Source organism: Syngnathus leptorhynchus, chromosome 21, assembly GCF_054491065.1.
Source record: "Syngnathus leptorhynchus isolate UIUO chromosome 21, UIUO_Slep, whole genome shotgun sequence".
Lineage (NCBI taxonomy): Eukaryota > Metazoa > Chordata > Actinopteri > Syngnathiformes > Syngnathidae > Syngnathus > Syngnathus leptorhynchus.
This window is the reverse complement of record NC_141215.1, coordinates 6,071,626-6,087,234: the sequence shown is the minus strand read 5'-3', so window position 1 is coordinate 6,087,234 and position 15,609 is coordinate 6,071,626. Positions and strand designations below refer to the sequence as shown.

The 15,609-nt window shown below is 47.6% G+C and overlaps 4 protein-coding genes and 3 non-coding genes across 11 annotated transcripts; 3 read left to right on the top strand and 4 right to left on the bottom strand.

Moving 5' to 3' along the window:
- Window positions 1-220: 220 nt before the first annotated feature.
- Window positions 221-7,498, bottom strand: pacsin2 (protein kinase C and casein kinase substrate in neurons 2). Of its 4 annotated transcripts, XM_085901970.1 has the most exons (12): window positions 7,269-7,492; window positions 5,262-5,344; window positions 5,033-5,189; window positions 4,573-4,808; window positions 3,878-4,033; window positions 3,634-3,809; window positions 3,447-3,567; window positions 3,246-3,293; window positions 2,544-2,677; window positions 1,616-1,759; window positions 1,018-1,199; window positions 221-944 (listed from the first exon to the last, which is right to left on the bottom strand). In XM_085901970.1, exons 1-12 carry the CDS (start codon window positions 7,435-7,437, stop codon window positions 832-834), a joined length of 1,719 nt encoding a protein of 572 aa, XP_085758096.1. In that variant the 5' UTR covers window positions 7,438-7,492; the 3' UTR covers window positions 221-831. The 4 variants fall into 4 exon arrangements, with proteins under 4 accessions (XP_085758096.1, XP_085758098.1, XP_085758097.1 ...); XM_085901972.1 differs by lacking the exon at window positions 1,616-1,759 and having other exon boundaries at window positions 7,269-7,498; XM_085901971.1 differs by lacking the exon at window positions 3,246-3,293 and having other exon boundaries at window positions 7,269-7,486.
- ttll1 (tubulin tyrosine ligase-like family, member 1) lies at window positions 7,464-14,170 on the bottom strand. 2 transcript variants are annotated; one of them, XM_085901974.1, is made up of 10 exons: window positions 14,036-14,170; window positions 10,542-10,665; window positions 10,183-10,391; window positions 9,929-10,109; window positions 9,553-9,690; window positions 9,374-9,482; window positions 9,155-9,298; window positions 8,982-9,068; window positions 8,271-8,434; window positions 7,464-8,018 (listed from the first exon to the last, which is right to left on the bottom strand). In XM_085901974.1, exons 1-10 carry the CDS (start codon window positions 14,058-14,060, stop codon window positions 7,883-7,885), a joined length of 1,317 nt encoding a protein of 438 aa, XP_085758100.1. In that variant the 5' UTR covers window positions 14,061-14,170; the 3' UTR covers window positions 7,464-7,882. The 2 variants fall into 2 exon arrangements, with proteins under 2 accessions (XP_085758100.1, XP_085758102.1); XM_085901976.1 differs by lacking the exon at window positions 14,036-14,170 and adding an exon at window positions 10,742-10,890.
- Window positions 8,054-8,140, top strand: trnay-gua (transfer RNA tyrosine (anticodon GUA)). Its single transcript is given in 2 exon segments — window positions 8,054-8,090; window positions 8,105-8,140. It is a non-coding gene; the product is annotated as a tRNA-Tyr (tRNA).
- trnay-gua (transfer RNA tyrosine (anticodon GUA)) lies at window positions 8,545-8,631 on the bottom strand. The gene is given in 2 exon segments: window positions 8,545-8,580; window positions 8,595-8,631. It is a non-coding gene; the product is annotated as a tRNA-Tyr (tRNA).
- On the top strand, window positions 9,738-9,824 carry trnay-gua (transfer RNA tyrosine (anticodon GUA)). The gene is given in 2 exon segments: window positions 9,738-9,774; window positions 9,789-9,824. It is a non-coding gene; the product is annotated as a tRNA-Tyr (tRNA).
- Window positions 12,017-13,992, top strand: LOC147040366 (uncharacterized). Its single transcript, XM_085901978.1, has 6 exons — window positions 12,017-12,085; window positions 12,170-12,198; window positions 12,824-12,947; window positions 13,104-13,196; window positions 13,269-13,320; window positions 13,393-13,992. Exons 3-6 carry the CDS (start codon window positions 12,832-12,834, stop codon window positions 13,486-13,488), a joined length of 357 nt encoding a protein of 118 aa, XP_085758104.1. The 5' UTR covers window positions 12,017-12,085; window positions 12,170-12,198; window positions 12,824-12,831; the 3' UTR covers window positions 13,489-13,992.
- Window positions 14,044-15,557, bottom strand: mcat (malonyl CoA:ACP acyltransferase (mitochondrial)). Its single transcript, XM_085901977.1, has 4 exons — window positions 15,027-15,557; window positions 14,806-14,893; window positions 14,389-14,744; window positions 14,044-14,322 (listed from the first exon to the last, which is right to left on the bottom strand). Exons 1-4 carry the CDS (start codon window positions 15,408-15,410, stop codon window positions 14,044-14,046), a joined length of 1,107 nt encoding a protein of 368 aa, XP_085758103.1. The 5' UTR covers window positions 15,411-15,557.
- Window positions 15,558-15,609: the final 52 nt, after the last annotated feature.

The window sequence follows — 15,609 nt, the reverse complement described above, 5'->3', positions numbered from 1 at the left end:
AAAAGGGAAAAAATAATTACGTTGGAAAGTAGGAGAATAACATAAAACATTCAATTTTTGTACAAACTGATTCTCAGTCAGAGCATTTGAACAGAACAAAGAGCACTTAAGGGTGTCATAAATTAACAATTATCAACTTCCTACCATTCCAAAGCTTAATTTGTGGCATTTACATGTGCCTGTAACAAAATACCGTATTTTGCTGTGGTTGTATGCCGTATTGAATCATAATAATTAAAAAAACAACAACAACTCCCATACTTGAAACTGAGGTGGCGCTTCAAGCCTTCTGGAAGATATTCAGTGTCGAATAAAAGGCAAAAAATATATATATGTACATACAATCTAGAATCAAAAGTAGAGAGGATTGCGGTCAGTGGTTGAATGTACAACAACAGCATTTATAGTCGGCGGACAGCTCATGTACAAAATACAATCAGTGAGTTTACATTCAAGTGCAGTGCCAAAGAAGACTTCAACCCCGACGTGAACCACACGAGGGCGCTACTAGACTGAAAGCAAGTCACGTGAACTAAGCCCACCACCAACCCACCCAATCCCATCGAAGTCCATAGCGGCTTGCGTTCAATGAAACCTTCCATCAGGCCCAGTGTTTACTGCATTTTAATTGATGAGCCCTTTTTTTTTTTTTTTTCTTTTTTAGTTTGTAACAGCGTCAACAAATGTCTTAATGCCAAACTTAAGCGATCCTCCTCCATCTTGGGAAGGTCCTTTTGTGGGCTCACTTCTCTTACCACGCCACACAAAAACACGGGAAATGTTGGCGAGAAGGCCACCTTTGTCTCCATCGACTTGACTCACTTGCGGTCGCTACTGGATGTCCTCCACGTAGTTGGCGGGGTAGAGCCCGATTTTCCCGTCCTCGAGTCGACCTTTGCACCATCCCTGGTCGTCTTCCTCGCCGATTTTGGTCAGCTCGTCACCTTGGGGGAGCGGAGAGCGAGATCCAAGTTGGGCTCTTTGGAGTTCACGGAACGCTAAAGTTGAGTGACGTACCCGCTTTGAAGGTGAGCTCGTCCTGCTCCTGGCCCTCGTAGTCGTACAGAGCCCGGACGGGCACCGAGACCACCGGGGAGGCCGGCTCGTCCTCAAACGGGTTGCCGTCGCCGTTGGCCGAGAAGGGGTTGGCGGTCGTGTCCTCGTCGGACCAGTCCGGGGTCCTCTCGGCGCTGCTGACGCTGGGCACAGGACACGAAAGGTCGTCGTTAAGAGGGAGGGAGGACAAGACGATGAGCCGTCACGGTGGATCCCGACGTATCCACTGAGCTGTTTTTTTTTTGCGAGAGGAAATCAGGAAAAGGTGACGTGGCACGTGGGAACAAAGCCGCAAGCAGATCATTGAGGCACACACGTGATTGGAGCCAGCGGAAAATTTTGGACGACCGCCACCGGGACTTCCCGACAGGAGAAATTATTTACAGTCAGATCTGTGAGCTCATAGCATTTGAGGTCACAAAGAAGCCACAAGTGTGCCACATAGTGGGTCACCATGCACGGTGCCACCTGCGGAAGGATGCAAAGATGGAAGTAGCCAGCAGAGTCCGTCAACCACAAAAGAGCCACACAAAGGACAAGCGCGAGTGTATCAACCAACGTTTTCACTTCCTCCTTTTTGTCACTGATGTGGTTGAGTGCCGGCGGCGGCGTCTCCTCCGCCACCTCCACCTCGTCTTCATCGACGTCGTCGTCCTCGTCGAACGGGTTGGAACCCGCTTTTGCGGGCGCGCTCAGGCTAATGCTTCGGGACACAGTGAGAGAGTGGACGCTGAGAAAGCCACGCACACACAAACGTACATATGATGATGTGAGGCGCTTTGGAAAGCTCTCAGGTGATCCCTCTGACTCCCTGAGCATACAGATAGCCCCGCCCCCAAATGGACAGCCGCGATGACACCAGCGTGTGACGACAACAACGACTCAAGGACAGCAGCGTGTTTGTAAGCGCACTCGAGCGAATCCTGACGGATTATTTCATAAACACGGCTCCTCGCAAATGTAACTTTGCTTTTGTTGCAGTCAACAAAGCGCCGTGGCTTCATCTTCTTTCAAGACACATCTAGAGGTCAAACGCTTCTCATGACCCGCATTCCTCCCGTTAACTCCTCTCGCGCGCGCTTATGAAATCGGAGACTTTGGAGCGAGTCGGTCCGGCCCGCTGGGTTATTAGAGTTCATTTTCTCGTGCAGGTGTTTCATTTGTCCAAAGCGAACATTCCGGTCGGCACCTTATTGTCACGCAGCGCACAACAGCGATATTTCCACATCGCCGCTTTTGGCCCGCGTTCAACTATGCACCAAAAGACGTCTTTCCCGACAAACTGCGAGTGTTTGCGGTCGCCGGGGAGACAGCAGCTGCACCAGCTTACGCAACTTTTTCTGCGCATTCCTGCACAGGATGTCGCCATGTATGGTTCAGAGATAAGCGCACGAGAGAGGGAGGGAGGGAGGGAGGGGAGTGTTTGTGTGCAGATAGCGGCCATAAAAAAAAAAAAAAAAAAAAAGAGAGAGAGTTGCAACATGTACCTGCTGTTGTTGGTTTTGAGCGGCTGAACCGGCTGGTCAGCTCCGGTTTGACTGATGCCCGTCAGCGTGACGCCCTCGGAGCTCTTCTTCGTCCCCCGCCTGCTGAGGGTCCGGTTCAGGTCTATGGACCAGTCCTGTGATGCAAAAAAAAAGAAAATAAATAAAAACGCAGCTGAGTATCTCGTGGAGGGCAAAATTCGACATTTGCCAACATCAAATCCTCGCCAGGTGCCACATTGAAAACATGCCAGCATAGTGCACTCCAAACCAGAAGGGGGCAGCATATTTGCTTGGATGCGATCCCAAATTGTATTGAGCCAAGGCACGTATTTCTCTACGCCACCAGAGGTGAACCCCGGAACCTGTAGTAGCCCCTTTCACACTGCCGACGTCCCGCTACATTTGTTGCATGCATTGACACGACTGCTGCGGCTCGACGCATTTGGATAATGAGATGCGAGGCAGCCAGAAAATTCAAGCAGGGGGGGGGAAAAAAGATGCGGCCAGTGTGAAAGGGTCTTGAGTTTTTGGGAAAGGACTCCATCGCTTTTCCTTCAGAACTTGCTTTGTTGTCCTCGCGGACACGCACTTGAATGAAAGCAGGAAGGAGTGGGAGAGCGTTCGCGTAAATGAAGAAGAATCCCGACATGCTCCCCCCCCCCCCTATCTGTTGCTAGTTGCCGTGATACGGAGAGCACTCACTACAATGGACCTTCTCTTAAAGGAGTGAACGTGGGACCAGTCCAAGTTCTGGAGGAGAGGGAAGGCAGGTGGAGATTAGACGTTAGTGAAAAGCTGCAATCTACCAAATGGCTGATCCTGCACGTTCCTGGAAGATCTCCGCTTCCCTGATGCCAAACTTGGACAGTGACGAATTTAAGTGACATATATGCAGCGTTTTACCTCAAACTGAGGCCAGTTCATCGGCATGCCGGGACCGTGGTTGGACCGGAACCACTTCAGGTCCTCCTCGGCGTCCGTGGAGGAGATGGTGTCTTCCAGCGTGTGGTAGATCGTCTGAAACCTACCGACAAAGCACGTTAACCTTTCTTTCGTTTTTATTTGGCATATTGTGGCCGCGTTTGCCGACTTGTGGTTGGTGGAGAGGTCCAAGTGCTGCTTGACTTCCAGCAGGAGCTCCTTGACAAAGCGAATGCGCTTGTCTTCAAACTGCTGCCACTGCTCAAAGACCTGCTCCATGTTCTCCATGTACTGAGGCGTCAGCTTGTCCAGCTCCTCCAGGGACTTTTCGTAGCGTTCCTTTGTCTGGATAAGGAGAAAGGTGGCCCAATTATGGATGGCGGCTTCGGGGGTGTGGGGGGTGAGGTTGTTACCTTCTGTGCCTCCTGCTGGCACTTCTCCACCTTCTCCTGGAGCTTCTTCAGCACTTCGGGATTGTTGTTGCTCTCCAGCTTGCTGTTGGTCTCCCGGCTGGCCGCCAGCTTCTCCTCCTTGCAGGCCGAATGGTACATCTTCTTCATGGTCTCCGCCTGGGAAATGGATTTGGTGGATTAATTTGGATCTTCTGTGCTATTGTGTGGATGTTGTGGTTCCTAATAAATAGAATTGGGGAAAAAAATACATTTCTATCTCTTCTAGACACACTACTCTGGAAAGTCACTTTATATCTGCTGGAGGGCCACACATAGTTTGCTCTCCGCATGTTTCTACAAGTCGCGATGTGAGGGGCCTCCCCCGTCATTTTCCAGCGCTGCTAATAAGCCTCATTTCCTCCCGACGTTCTGCCACTTGTCCCGCCGTCGGTCAATAAATATCCATGGCTATTCTTCTACTCTATTCTTCAAAGGAGGGCCAGGATGTCCCCGCCCCCTCCCTGGTGACATCACAGACAAGCACAGGATATCAGGCCCGGGTCGTGAGGAATGCCAGCTCGGAGGCAACTTGAAAGCTCCGCTTGGAATGTTTTGCCGCTGTCAGAGCGCTGCGATTAGGCAACAGTAAAGTACCGAGCGGCTGGAAGAATGAGTCAGGCGTCATGTGTCGCCGCTGACTAAGTCAGCACGCGTACCTCTTTGAGCTTCTTGGCCCAGGGCTTCTGTGCCTTGCGGAAGCCGTCGTCGGCCTCCTTGGTCTCCTTGAAGCCGCCGATCATCTGCTTGTGGTAGGCGTCGCGCTGCCAGTTCTTCAGCTTCTCAAAGTCCTCGCCCATCAGCGCCGTCTTCACCTCCATGTGCAGTTCGCTGACCTTTTCCGCTTCTGTGCACAGCGACGACCACGCCCGCTCCAGCATGCCGTACTGGGGGCCTGGCCAGAGGGGGGGGGGAACAAAAACATCGGTCCACCACTGCATAAAACAACAACAAACAGTAAAACCAATGGACCCAGAACTGACCCCTGTGGAACACCATGCAACAGTATTTTCAATTAGAGTTTTCGTTCACTATAATAAGCTTAACTTCTGACCACAAAAAGCACATACTGAGATGAAAACAAGACATTTATTCTCCCAGGCCGAATTGCCGCCTGACCTTTCTCTATGAGCTGCCTCCAGCGCTTGCCCCACTCGCTCAGCTGCTGGGCGTACGACTTCTCGATGCGCGCCCGCTCGTGGATGCAGCTCATGAGGTCGTTGCACAGTCTGTTGCCATCGTCCACCCGCTTCACCGTGCGCTTGTAGTTGCCCACCTGACAACGGGGGGGAAATAAAAATGACAGCTCGCTGTCGTCTTTCCGTGACCGTCTCGGGCGCTTCCTCACCTCCCAGAAGCTGTCGCTGGAGACGTCGATCATGGAGTCGTCGTAGGAGCCCGACATGGCTGCTGCCGGATGTGACAAGTAGACTGGAGAAGATTGCAAAAAGGACAAGACACGGGGGTGAGTTAACCCGGTTGTATTACAATATTTTCAAAATGTGCGCAGGAACACTTCCGCTCGCTTCAAACCACCACAGACTTGTCTCTGTTTTCATCCCCCCCTCCTCCTCTCCTCATCCTTGCATCCATTAATTGAAAAGCTCTCATTATTCCTCACATGCACTCGTTCCTCCTCGCTGCAGCTGCCCCGCTCACATCCGAGACACTTGTCCGCCAATTTTCCAATTAATTCCAGTGTTGCTAATAACCTGGGCTAACAGGTTTGCAATAGCAAACTGTGGATTGGACACACATGTTTGCCAAATGGGAGCAAACGCTATGAGTGTGTGTGATGCTGGTCAGTGACCCGTGGTGCGCTGGCAAGTCTGCACAGTGGATCTTATTGTGGCCCCATGAACACTACATAGATCTAGACTCACACACACACATACACAAAGAGTGATTGTAGGAGCCCATTCTGTTCTTGCGCCCACATCCGAACTAATCAAAGGCCAAGAGGAACCAAACGTGACTTGACCCGCGAGTGTACACACGGTTGTTGACACGGCAAAAGTCTGAAGTCCAGTGCCTGGGGAGGAAAATCTAACTCGGTGGGAAAACTCCATGGTGAAGGTCGGGGTTGGTTACACAATTGTCACGGTTGTGATTTGCCAAATCTGAAATCCTATCAGTGTGGCGCTTAATTGAATTATCCTCCAAAAATTGGCAGAGTTGCGCTTTGTAGATTACGGCGCTTAGCCGTGACGTAATCAAACACAACAATGATGGCCACTCGAGAGCCGCTGTCATAAGCCTGATGGAATTTTGCTGCTTTCGAGATCCACCTGGGAAACGTTGAGAGTTCCCACATTGGTGTTTGACGCTGGAGGGAAATGAGATCAGTGGTCAGCTGAGGCCTGATGGGCATATTGAAAGTTGATCTGAAAGAGGAGCCAACTGGGTTAAAAGTGAAATATCCAGAAAGGCAAGTTACATAAGTAAATTTAAAAAAAAAAAAAAAAAAGATCACAGTTAAGAGGAAGCTCTGTTTCCACTTCCTTCTTTTGTTGCACAAAAGGCCAAGCTATTCCGACCTGAGATGTTGCTAAATCCCAGAAACACCGAAAAGTGCACATTTCCATGACAGGGGGAAGGTTGTGACCTCAGGTTTGTGTGTCGCTCTGCGGCAAATCCCCTTTGCGACACAATGCCATTTGCTCTGTGCAGGTTCAAGCATTTTCCACTGCGCTTGCCAGAACTCCATAGAGGAACAGAATAAAGGCAAACTCGCCATTGCATGGCAGTGGGGAGGGGGACCATCACGCTGGCTGCCTTTCTTGGGGTTTGTTGTTGTTTTCACATTAGCAGGAAAAAGGAAATTGTCTTTCATCAGTGTTTTGATCAAGTAACATCGCATTATCATACAGAAAAAAGGTCCCAACTGTTAAAATGCATTTTTTTTTGTCCATAGTGCAGGTGTTCCTAATGTTTTGTCCAGGGAATGTCAAGCAAATGGGGGGCGGAGGTGGGGGGGGATACAGGACGTGGATCAGGAGGTGAGGCTGCCCCACCCTTTATCACTTTACACTCCTTAATTCAACTGTTACTATTAATGTGACCATTTATTGCACAATATTGAGATTTTCTAACGCCCAACTTGCATCAACGTCACGTCTGTCCAAGTCTTAACACTTATTATGTCATCCAATGTTCGAATTTTGTTTTTATGACACTTTTTCACTTTATACGTGGCAGTTTTGTGAAATAGAATTCTTTTAAGGATTGAAACGCAACTTTGACAAGTTAGCCGAGCCCCGCTCCCTTTGGTGTTAGCAAATTAGCCATCGCCGTTTAAAAAGATAAGAAAAAGAAAGTTAAAATGAACCAAATTAACGTGCTGCTGTGTTCTTACCTCTTACAAGTTCGCTCAGATCGATGACTTTATGTCCGAGTGCCCGGTTGATTTCCTTAGTCGGGCTGGTTTCAGGAGTTTGTCCCTTTTTTTTCCGGGAGAAGCGGTCCCACCAGCGAGCGACTGTGTGACACCACCGTCGGTTGGCCCAAAATGTCTTATAACACATCCGGTTATGATGTCAATTTCAAAATAAAACAATTGTCAGCACTTGAGCGTTTCATGAGTGTACAACTTGGGGACGGCCTGCCCAATCGCTAACTTTACTCTGAAAAACGCAAGCACTCCGAGCAACAGGTCTGTTGTGACGCCACATCCGCTGGACCAACTGCGATCCCTCAAAGTTTCCATCGATAAAGTAGCATTTCTGAAACGTTTACAGGTTAATATCATATATACAAATACTTTTTAAACATGAACACATTATCATGACGACATTGCTGTTGATCAATTCATCAAATATTTTAATTTTATAAACCATATGCATTGCTAGTGGGCAAATAAAAAGACATTCTACAAGAGCAGTCGTCGGCAAAACGAGGCACAATACAACGTAACAACATACAAAAGTATTTCTTTTGAGTCCATGTTGAGGAATAATGTTAAAAGGTACATCACTTCCAGGTGGCTGCAGCGGAGCGGGCGGTACTGCTGTTGACACCGCTGCCCTTGGCGCCCTTTGACCCCAGTGACTGACCCGAGCGGCTCCGCAGTTCGGTGCTGTCGCTCTGCGCCTGCTCTTCGTCATACCTACACACAAATCATCAAAACGTCTGTAGCTGCACCCTTCGATAGCTCAGTTGGTAGAGCGGAGGACTGTAGAGGCTAATGCTGTAATCCTTAGGTCGCTGGTTCAAATCCGGCTCGAAGGAATTTTTTATGAAACTTGCCAAGCTTAAGTCTTTTTTGGAAAGTAAGTTCAAATACATGAAGTCCAATTGTGTGATTGATTGATAGACTTATCTCTGGTTTCCATAGCAAGGAGTAATTTTGAGGACTCACAGAAGTTCATAGTTCCCCAGGGCGTCTCTCGGCGGGCTTCGGTTCCAGCGGCTGTCCGGCATCTCGCCGTTGGGCGTGACGATGTTGAGGGTGTCGTTGATGAGGTTGTACTTGAGGATGCGGTCGTTGGCTGTACTGGACGTCAGTGAGGGCGACGCGTTGACCTGGTGACATATTTGCATTCAAATATCATCCAGTGAAAATACTTGTAATGTGTGTGTTTTTAAATTACTGGCTTTATTAACATGTGGAAATATTTTTGCAAAAAAGAATTTCCTTCGAGCCGGATTTGAACCAGCGACCTAAGGATCTCAGCATTTGCCTCTACAGTCCTCCGCTCTACCAACTGAGCTATCGAAGGCGATGTCAATCAGCCCCACTTTACCATTCAAATACAAAACCTATACTCGTCAATGGCATTTTAATCGCGACATAAAAACTGTGAAATCGCTCGTAAGCGAGCAAATACTATTCCGATGAAATTGATGACCACGAAAGCGCCGGTATATATTATCGAGTAGCCTCGCTTAGCTGAGCTTGCTAACGCATAAGCATCGAGCTACACAAACATGGCGGACTTAAAGGGGCCGCGTCACAATTACCCATTTTGAGGATTTAGATGGCATTTTTTCAATTTCTATTCCTCTACTCGATGTAAATCAAATCAACCTTTCTTTTAATGTCTTTTTCTTTTCTGCTTTACTGACCTACCTCAATGAGCCATGGCTTGAGCTTGTCATCGATGATGATGTCATAACCATAACACTCAAAACAATGCTTGTCATTGTTCATCACGGGCTGGGGAAAAAAATGTGGAAAAACAAATGAATGTGACATTTTTACTTTACAAAACAAGTCCCAATTTCGGACACTTGAACACTTACGGCCACTGCCTTTAACGATTGCACCACAATCCAGTGGATCTGGTCAAAGAGCCGACTGGTCACCTCTTCTCCTCTGGTGCTCTCCAGGTACAAACGCAGATTACTCACCGTCCACTTGCCACCGTGGACGTGGTTGTAGTCGTCCTGAGTGGATGGACGACAGGGGAATGACGCCACAACTATGATGTTAAGCGGGATGCGATATATCACAATCCTCACTCCATGTTTCTGGATGGCCACGTTGGTGAGGTGCACAAACATGTTGTCCAGCTCGCTTGTACTCGGCGTGTACTTCACCGTGCAGAACCTACAGAAACCCAGCTTGTACCTGACAAGAAACATTGCGAGAAGGAGTCATACGATAGATTGCAACCTGAATAGGCTGGGTGGGGTCTTACATGTAGCACTTGAGAGGCCGATACGTGGTGACCAGCACGTAGAGACGCAGGTCAAACTTTTTCCCTCCAATCAGAAGCGGATTGTCAATGTATAAGGAGATGATGTAGGCCTCCTTGCCACTAGAGGCCGCCATGAACCTGGAAGGAAATTAGTCAAATATTAAACCCTGTACTCCAGCATACAACCTTCGATAGCTCAGTTGGTAGAGCGGAGGACTGTAGTAACTAATGCTGAAATCCTTAGGTCGCTGGTTCAAATCCGGCTCGAAGGAAACATTCTTTTAAGTGGCTATGAGATGCTAATCAAAACAGCAGCACCTACCAAACCATGCAATGTTATGTTACTGACGAGTTGACCGTTGTTTTTGTAACATACGTAGATGTGCGGCTGTCCCGCGACCACTTTTTGATCTGGGACAGTTTGTTGATGAGGAAGATGCCTTTGCCTTGTGCCTTCCCGCACGGCTTCATGATCCACGTACTGGACGGGTTCTTGCGGAACTCCTCGACAAAGAGATTATAATCCGCCGGGAGCATGAATGTCACCGGGACAAAATCTAAAACGTACACAAAAAACAGAAGTCCATAAAGCAGCCGATGACTGAAGTCGGTCACTTCCAGTGATCTTACCGAGATGGAGGTATTTGCCGTTGTCGTCCTTCTCGGCTAGCGGGTTGCTTTCCTTCTCCAGCTCCTTTCGGTAGCGTTTGATGTTCTTGATCATCAAGTCCTTCCTGGTTAGCTCGTAGTGGTTGGGGAAGTGGTTGACCATCTGCTCGTCAGTCAGACGGTAGCCCGTGTCCACGCTGAACACATTGCGGATGGTCTGGATGCTCATCCTGTCATGTTAGAAACACGCAAGCCATTTGTTACCTCACAATATTCCACATAAATGAAAGCTCACGATAAATTCTTATTTACCATGCTCTCTTTCATTTGAATTTCTACATTATAATTTATGGACAATACATTGTTAGTTTTTAAATTACCAGTAAAAATTCCAGTCGTCATTTTCCGTCACTTGAATCCAGTCCCTCTTCTCAAAGTTATTGATGAGGACTGACTTCTCAATATCTGTCACCCACTTCACCTTACCGGCCATGTTCCTTCCCACTGCAAGAACCGGGTGAGGAAAAGCAAAAGTGAGGATAATTATGAAGAATTGATGTGATAGTTAAGCATTTCTTACCAGTCGATCAACGTGAACAAACATCCAGTCATCAGTGGTTGTCCATCTAACTAGCAGGATGCTGCATCCTTCCTCCCGGCACCGCCCTCCCTCCTGCCCGTCCCTGGTGCACCCTCACCGGCCTGAATCGACTCAGGCCTCGGTCCCACGGAAGCTCCAGTTAGAGAAATTGAATCGACTCCATACTGATGGTAAGTTAGCGCCCTAAACCCAAGCAGCAATTTATCGATCCGAGTGACGTGACGAGGAAGGAGTGGCGACAAGTATTGCTCTACATCATAAAACCCAGCCGTAATGTTTGTTAAATTCGAGTAAGAATATTTTTGTAGGCTGGATTTAAGAAAGGTAAAGAGAAGCCAAAGTGATTTTAGGATGGAATGTTTTTTGCGAGGATAACCTAGCAACCAAGGTGCAATGAGAAACACTACCTCAGTTCGTCTGCTGGGAGCAGTATAAACCTGTCTATTTTATTTCGAAAAAATGGTCCAAAAATATTTTACAAAAGGTGTAGAAGCATACAAATCCACAGGAAAATGAAACTTGATGATAGTTTGTGCATTCAAAGATCGTTATTTTTATTCTGCCGTCGTAAAGTAATGACACTTCTTCCGGTCTTTTTACGCAACAAGAAAATATAAAGAAAGATATATTTTCTAAATTAAATTATTTAACACTATAATAATATCATATTTGAACCACATAAATGTGTTTTACGGAATTTTTACAAAATAACCGTCGAAATTATGTCAAAATTGACTTCCGGGGTTGTCGGAAGGTTAATCTACCTTGCAACAGAAACGCTAGTTCAAATGTACAATAAAAGACATTGAATATTTTTATAAGCATACTATTCTGGAATAACGTACTAGATTTACTATGATAATTTTGGCCAGTGTTTTCATCGTTTATTTGACTAAATTAGCATTGTACATACACGATGCCGGACTGATTAGGGTGGCTAAAACACTATCTCCGGTCTACCGCTAGAGGGTGCTATTGTGACAAAACAAACAAAAAACAGGTTTAAAATCCTAAACTCACCACAATGTTTATCAGATGTTACAAAATGATACTTATATACATAATTTAAAAAAAGTATGTATTATTTAAAGTTTACATTTTGGTGTGTAAAATGGTACCTTTGTCGAGTTATTTAATTTCTGATAGTTTTTTATTTTAAATTGAAATGTAATAAAATATGATATACTGAAAGGAGTGTGACTACCTGTACCACACCCCAAAAACAAGTCATATATTTCCCTCCCTCCTCATGAGGTGGTAAAGGCGTGGCCAAGCGTGGTCTTTGGCAGTTACCCGACAGCGACGAGATTAAAGGACGCTGCTGTAAGTTCAAGGAAAACAATACCTAAATATGAATATATTATTTGATACCTATTTTTAATTCGAATGTTATTGTGTTTCTTACAGGGCGGCGTCCGTTTTAATCTACTTTTAAGGTATGTTTACCCTCTTTTTACGCTTGGTCATGAGAACTCATTTGATTCCAAAAAAGTGCGATTTACATTGAAACTATTTTCCATGAGGCGCATAACGTGAAAAACGTCTGCGATCTGAAACATGACCTTTGCACGTGGGCGATGACTTCATCTCTTTGTTGTGACAATGACCTAGTTCAGCCCCTGTAGATTACACCAGATGACTTTTTAGGCTTTTATAACAGCAATAATATGATTACAAATAAACATCTTTGGATGGTTTTGTACAGCGATATGTGAGCAGCGGTTGAGTTATGGAAATGGACAATTTGCATCAACAGACAGGAAGTGCTTGAAAAGCAGGTTCAAGCCCAGCAAATTAACACCAGTAGGCCTGATGAAACATGATTAAAAAAACGTTTTTCATCAACATTAAAAATCGCACGCTGTTAAGGATTATAAAGTGTACGTGACTTTACAAGTGTTATGCCAACGCATGATGTCACCTTTCTCGACAAGCCTGTTTGGTCAGGACGGAGGATAACAACGCCGCCACCAGCCTCATTGTTGACACAGCCTGTTTGTGAACGTTACGCACACGCAGACACACACGTGACCCTACTTTGCATATTTGGCGTCTGCGCAGCGAACAACATGGTGGAGCAAACACGAGAGCCGAGACGCGCCGCCAACGCCGTCGTCGGCTCGTCGATCCCCCAGGCAGGACCTGGTGATGACATCGCGGGCCCCCTGTTGGACGCCACTTTCAGGTTTTTAAATACAACTGCTCTTGATTACATCCAACTTTAGGGGCAAAAAAAAAAAGCCCAGTTCCTGGAAGTGTCCCAATATTTTTGTGCCTGCAGTGTGTATGTGAATGGTAAATTGGCCGATCAAGGTCGAACTTAATTTCCATTTTAACGCAGGAGCGCGAGCCTGTCCGTGCGCTCGGTGGGTCGCCAGCTGGCCACCATTGGGGACCAGCTGGAGCGGAATCGAACCCAGAACCCACGGGTCCGGTAAAGTCAGCACTCGTCGACGTCCCAACCCGAATTGTGTCGACAAACTAAAGCGTTGTTGTCGTTCCGTAGTGAAGTGAGGCGACCGTTGTGGGGCTTGCGGATTGAAAGCGGAGCGTTCTGGGTAACGGCCAATCCGACTTGAATGTTCTGCTGTTGCATTGCGTCGAGTCCAAGTGATTTTTTGTGCCCCCAGTTGTCCACTTTTCAACGGGAAAGTTGCAGCGATCTCACCGGCGGCGCGCTTCTGACGGCGGCTCTTTTGCTTCTGGGTTGGCAGAACAGGCCTTAAGCGGGACTTTTGGCAAAAAAGAAGAGAAAACCAACGGCCCTTTTGGCTTTTTGCTGTTTACTTTGCTTTATATTTGATACCAATTGGACAGAAAGTTGTTTTTCTACAGCCCCTATCACCTTCTATCTATACATTTCAAACATGACTATTTACATGTGTATATCATGTATATGCATACATCTATGTATACTATTCTATACTGTATACATACATGTATATATATATTCATACACACACTATATATACAAACAAATACAGTATATATTTTATATACATATATGTATATATAATTATATATATTGATTGATACAAAATATATAAATATGCATGCTAATATATGTTTAAAAAGTATATACTAATATGACTATATATAGTGGATACTTATATACCTATAGACATCTATGTATGTAGCATTTTTTTAAGTCAAAAGTATTGGGACACTGGACTGTCTTCTTACGTGAAGGGAGCTGGACTTTCTGTTTTTCACCAAAATAAAAATCGCTAGAGTGCAAATTGAACGGTCCCATGTTGTTTTTAAAATTCCCACCTTTTGCGTCAGCGTCGGTCGTCATCGTCAGCCGGGTCGACGTGCGCGTATCCCTCGAAGGCCTTGCGGTTGCATCGCTGCAGCGTGGCGCCCAGCTGCCGGCCGGGCCCGACCTCGTAGACACACGGGAAGCGTTCGCCGCGCGCCCGCTCGAATATTTCGTGCAGCGTCTGCTCCCACTTGACGGGCGCCGTCAGCTGCCGCGTCAGCTGTCGCCGCACGTGGTCCTCGCTCATGTAGCGCTTGCCATCCACATTGGAGTAGACGTTGATCTCGGGACGGCGTACCTGCGCACAACGCGCATATGACCTTCACAACCTCCTCGGCAGAGGTCACAGCAGTTGAGTCCTGACCTCGAGCTGTCGCAGAACACCTCGGAGGGGCTCGATGGCGGCGCTCATGAGCTCCGTGTGGAAGGCGCCGCTGACGGGGAGCATTTTGGTCCTGAGGAAGTGGAACCGCTTGGCGTTTTGCTGCAGGAAGTCGAGCGCCTGCCGGTGTCCGGCGATCACCCTGCCGTCGGGGAAGAGGTAGGTGGCCACGGCGCAGACGGGCTCCTCCAGGCCCAACCCACGGCAATGCTCCATGGCCAGCAGGCAGGCGTGTTTGTATTGCGCCTGAGCCTTGCCCACCACCGACAGCATCCCACTGGGTGCCAGCTCCGACGCCCGCTGCATTGCCTCGGCGCGCACCTTCACCGCGTACAGAGCTGAAGGAGAATAAGAGGCAGAGTTTGGACGCCAGCGATGAGGACGTGGAGGCGCATTTACCTTCAGCGAAGCTCAGGGCTCCGGAGAAGACGAGTGCGGCAAACTCGCCCACGCTGAAGCCGGCGGCGGCGACACAAGTCTCAATGGCCTGACGACACAAACACAAACATTTGCACACACAAAAATGCATATTGAGGGCTTCCTTTATGGCCACTTATATCTATCCAACATTTTGTGATTTAAGGGCTATATACATAAATCTGATTTGACTCGATGTTTACTTTGGGATTTTCATGGTTGAGCTTCTCCACAGCAGCCAGGGAGATGACGAAAACCGCCGGCTGGCAGTGCACAGTCTTGGTGAGTTCCTCCTCGGGGCCGTTTAGGCACAATGACAGCAGGTCGTAGCCGAGGATCTTCCGGGCCACATCGAACATGTTTCCGACGTTGGGGTATCGCAAAAGTCCCCGACCCATACCCACAAACTGACTGCCCTGGCCGGGGAAAAGGAGCACGGAGCGCTCGCGCGGGTCCTTCCAGGGTCTTGGCTCGGTCGGCGGGGAAGAAGGTGAGCCATTGCCGGGCTGGATGGTGGATAGCGTCCTTTGCAGTGGGAACCGCAGTCTGATCAAGCGGACGGAGGCTGCAACCAGCGAGGCCGACATGAGCTATAATATAAATGTTATTAAATATCAACAAAATACATTTGGCGTGGAAATAACATGCGTGAATAGTTCGGCATGTAGCGCTACGGAGGCTGCCATATTTGAGGGGGTCAACTCGATGACGTTCACTTCCGGGTTGTACTAGCGTTCATTTCCGGGTTTTGATGGTGGCGTTTTGTCTTGCTTGCGCTTTTATACT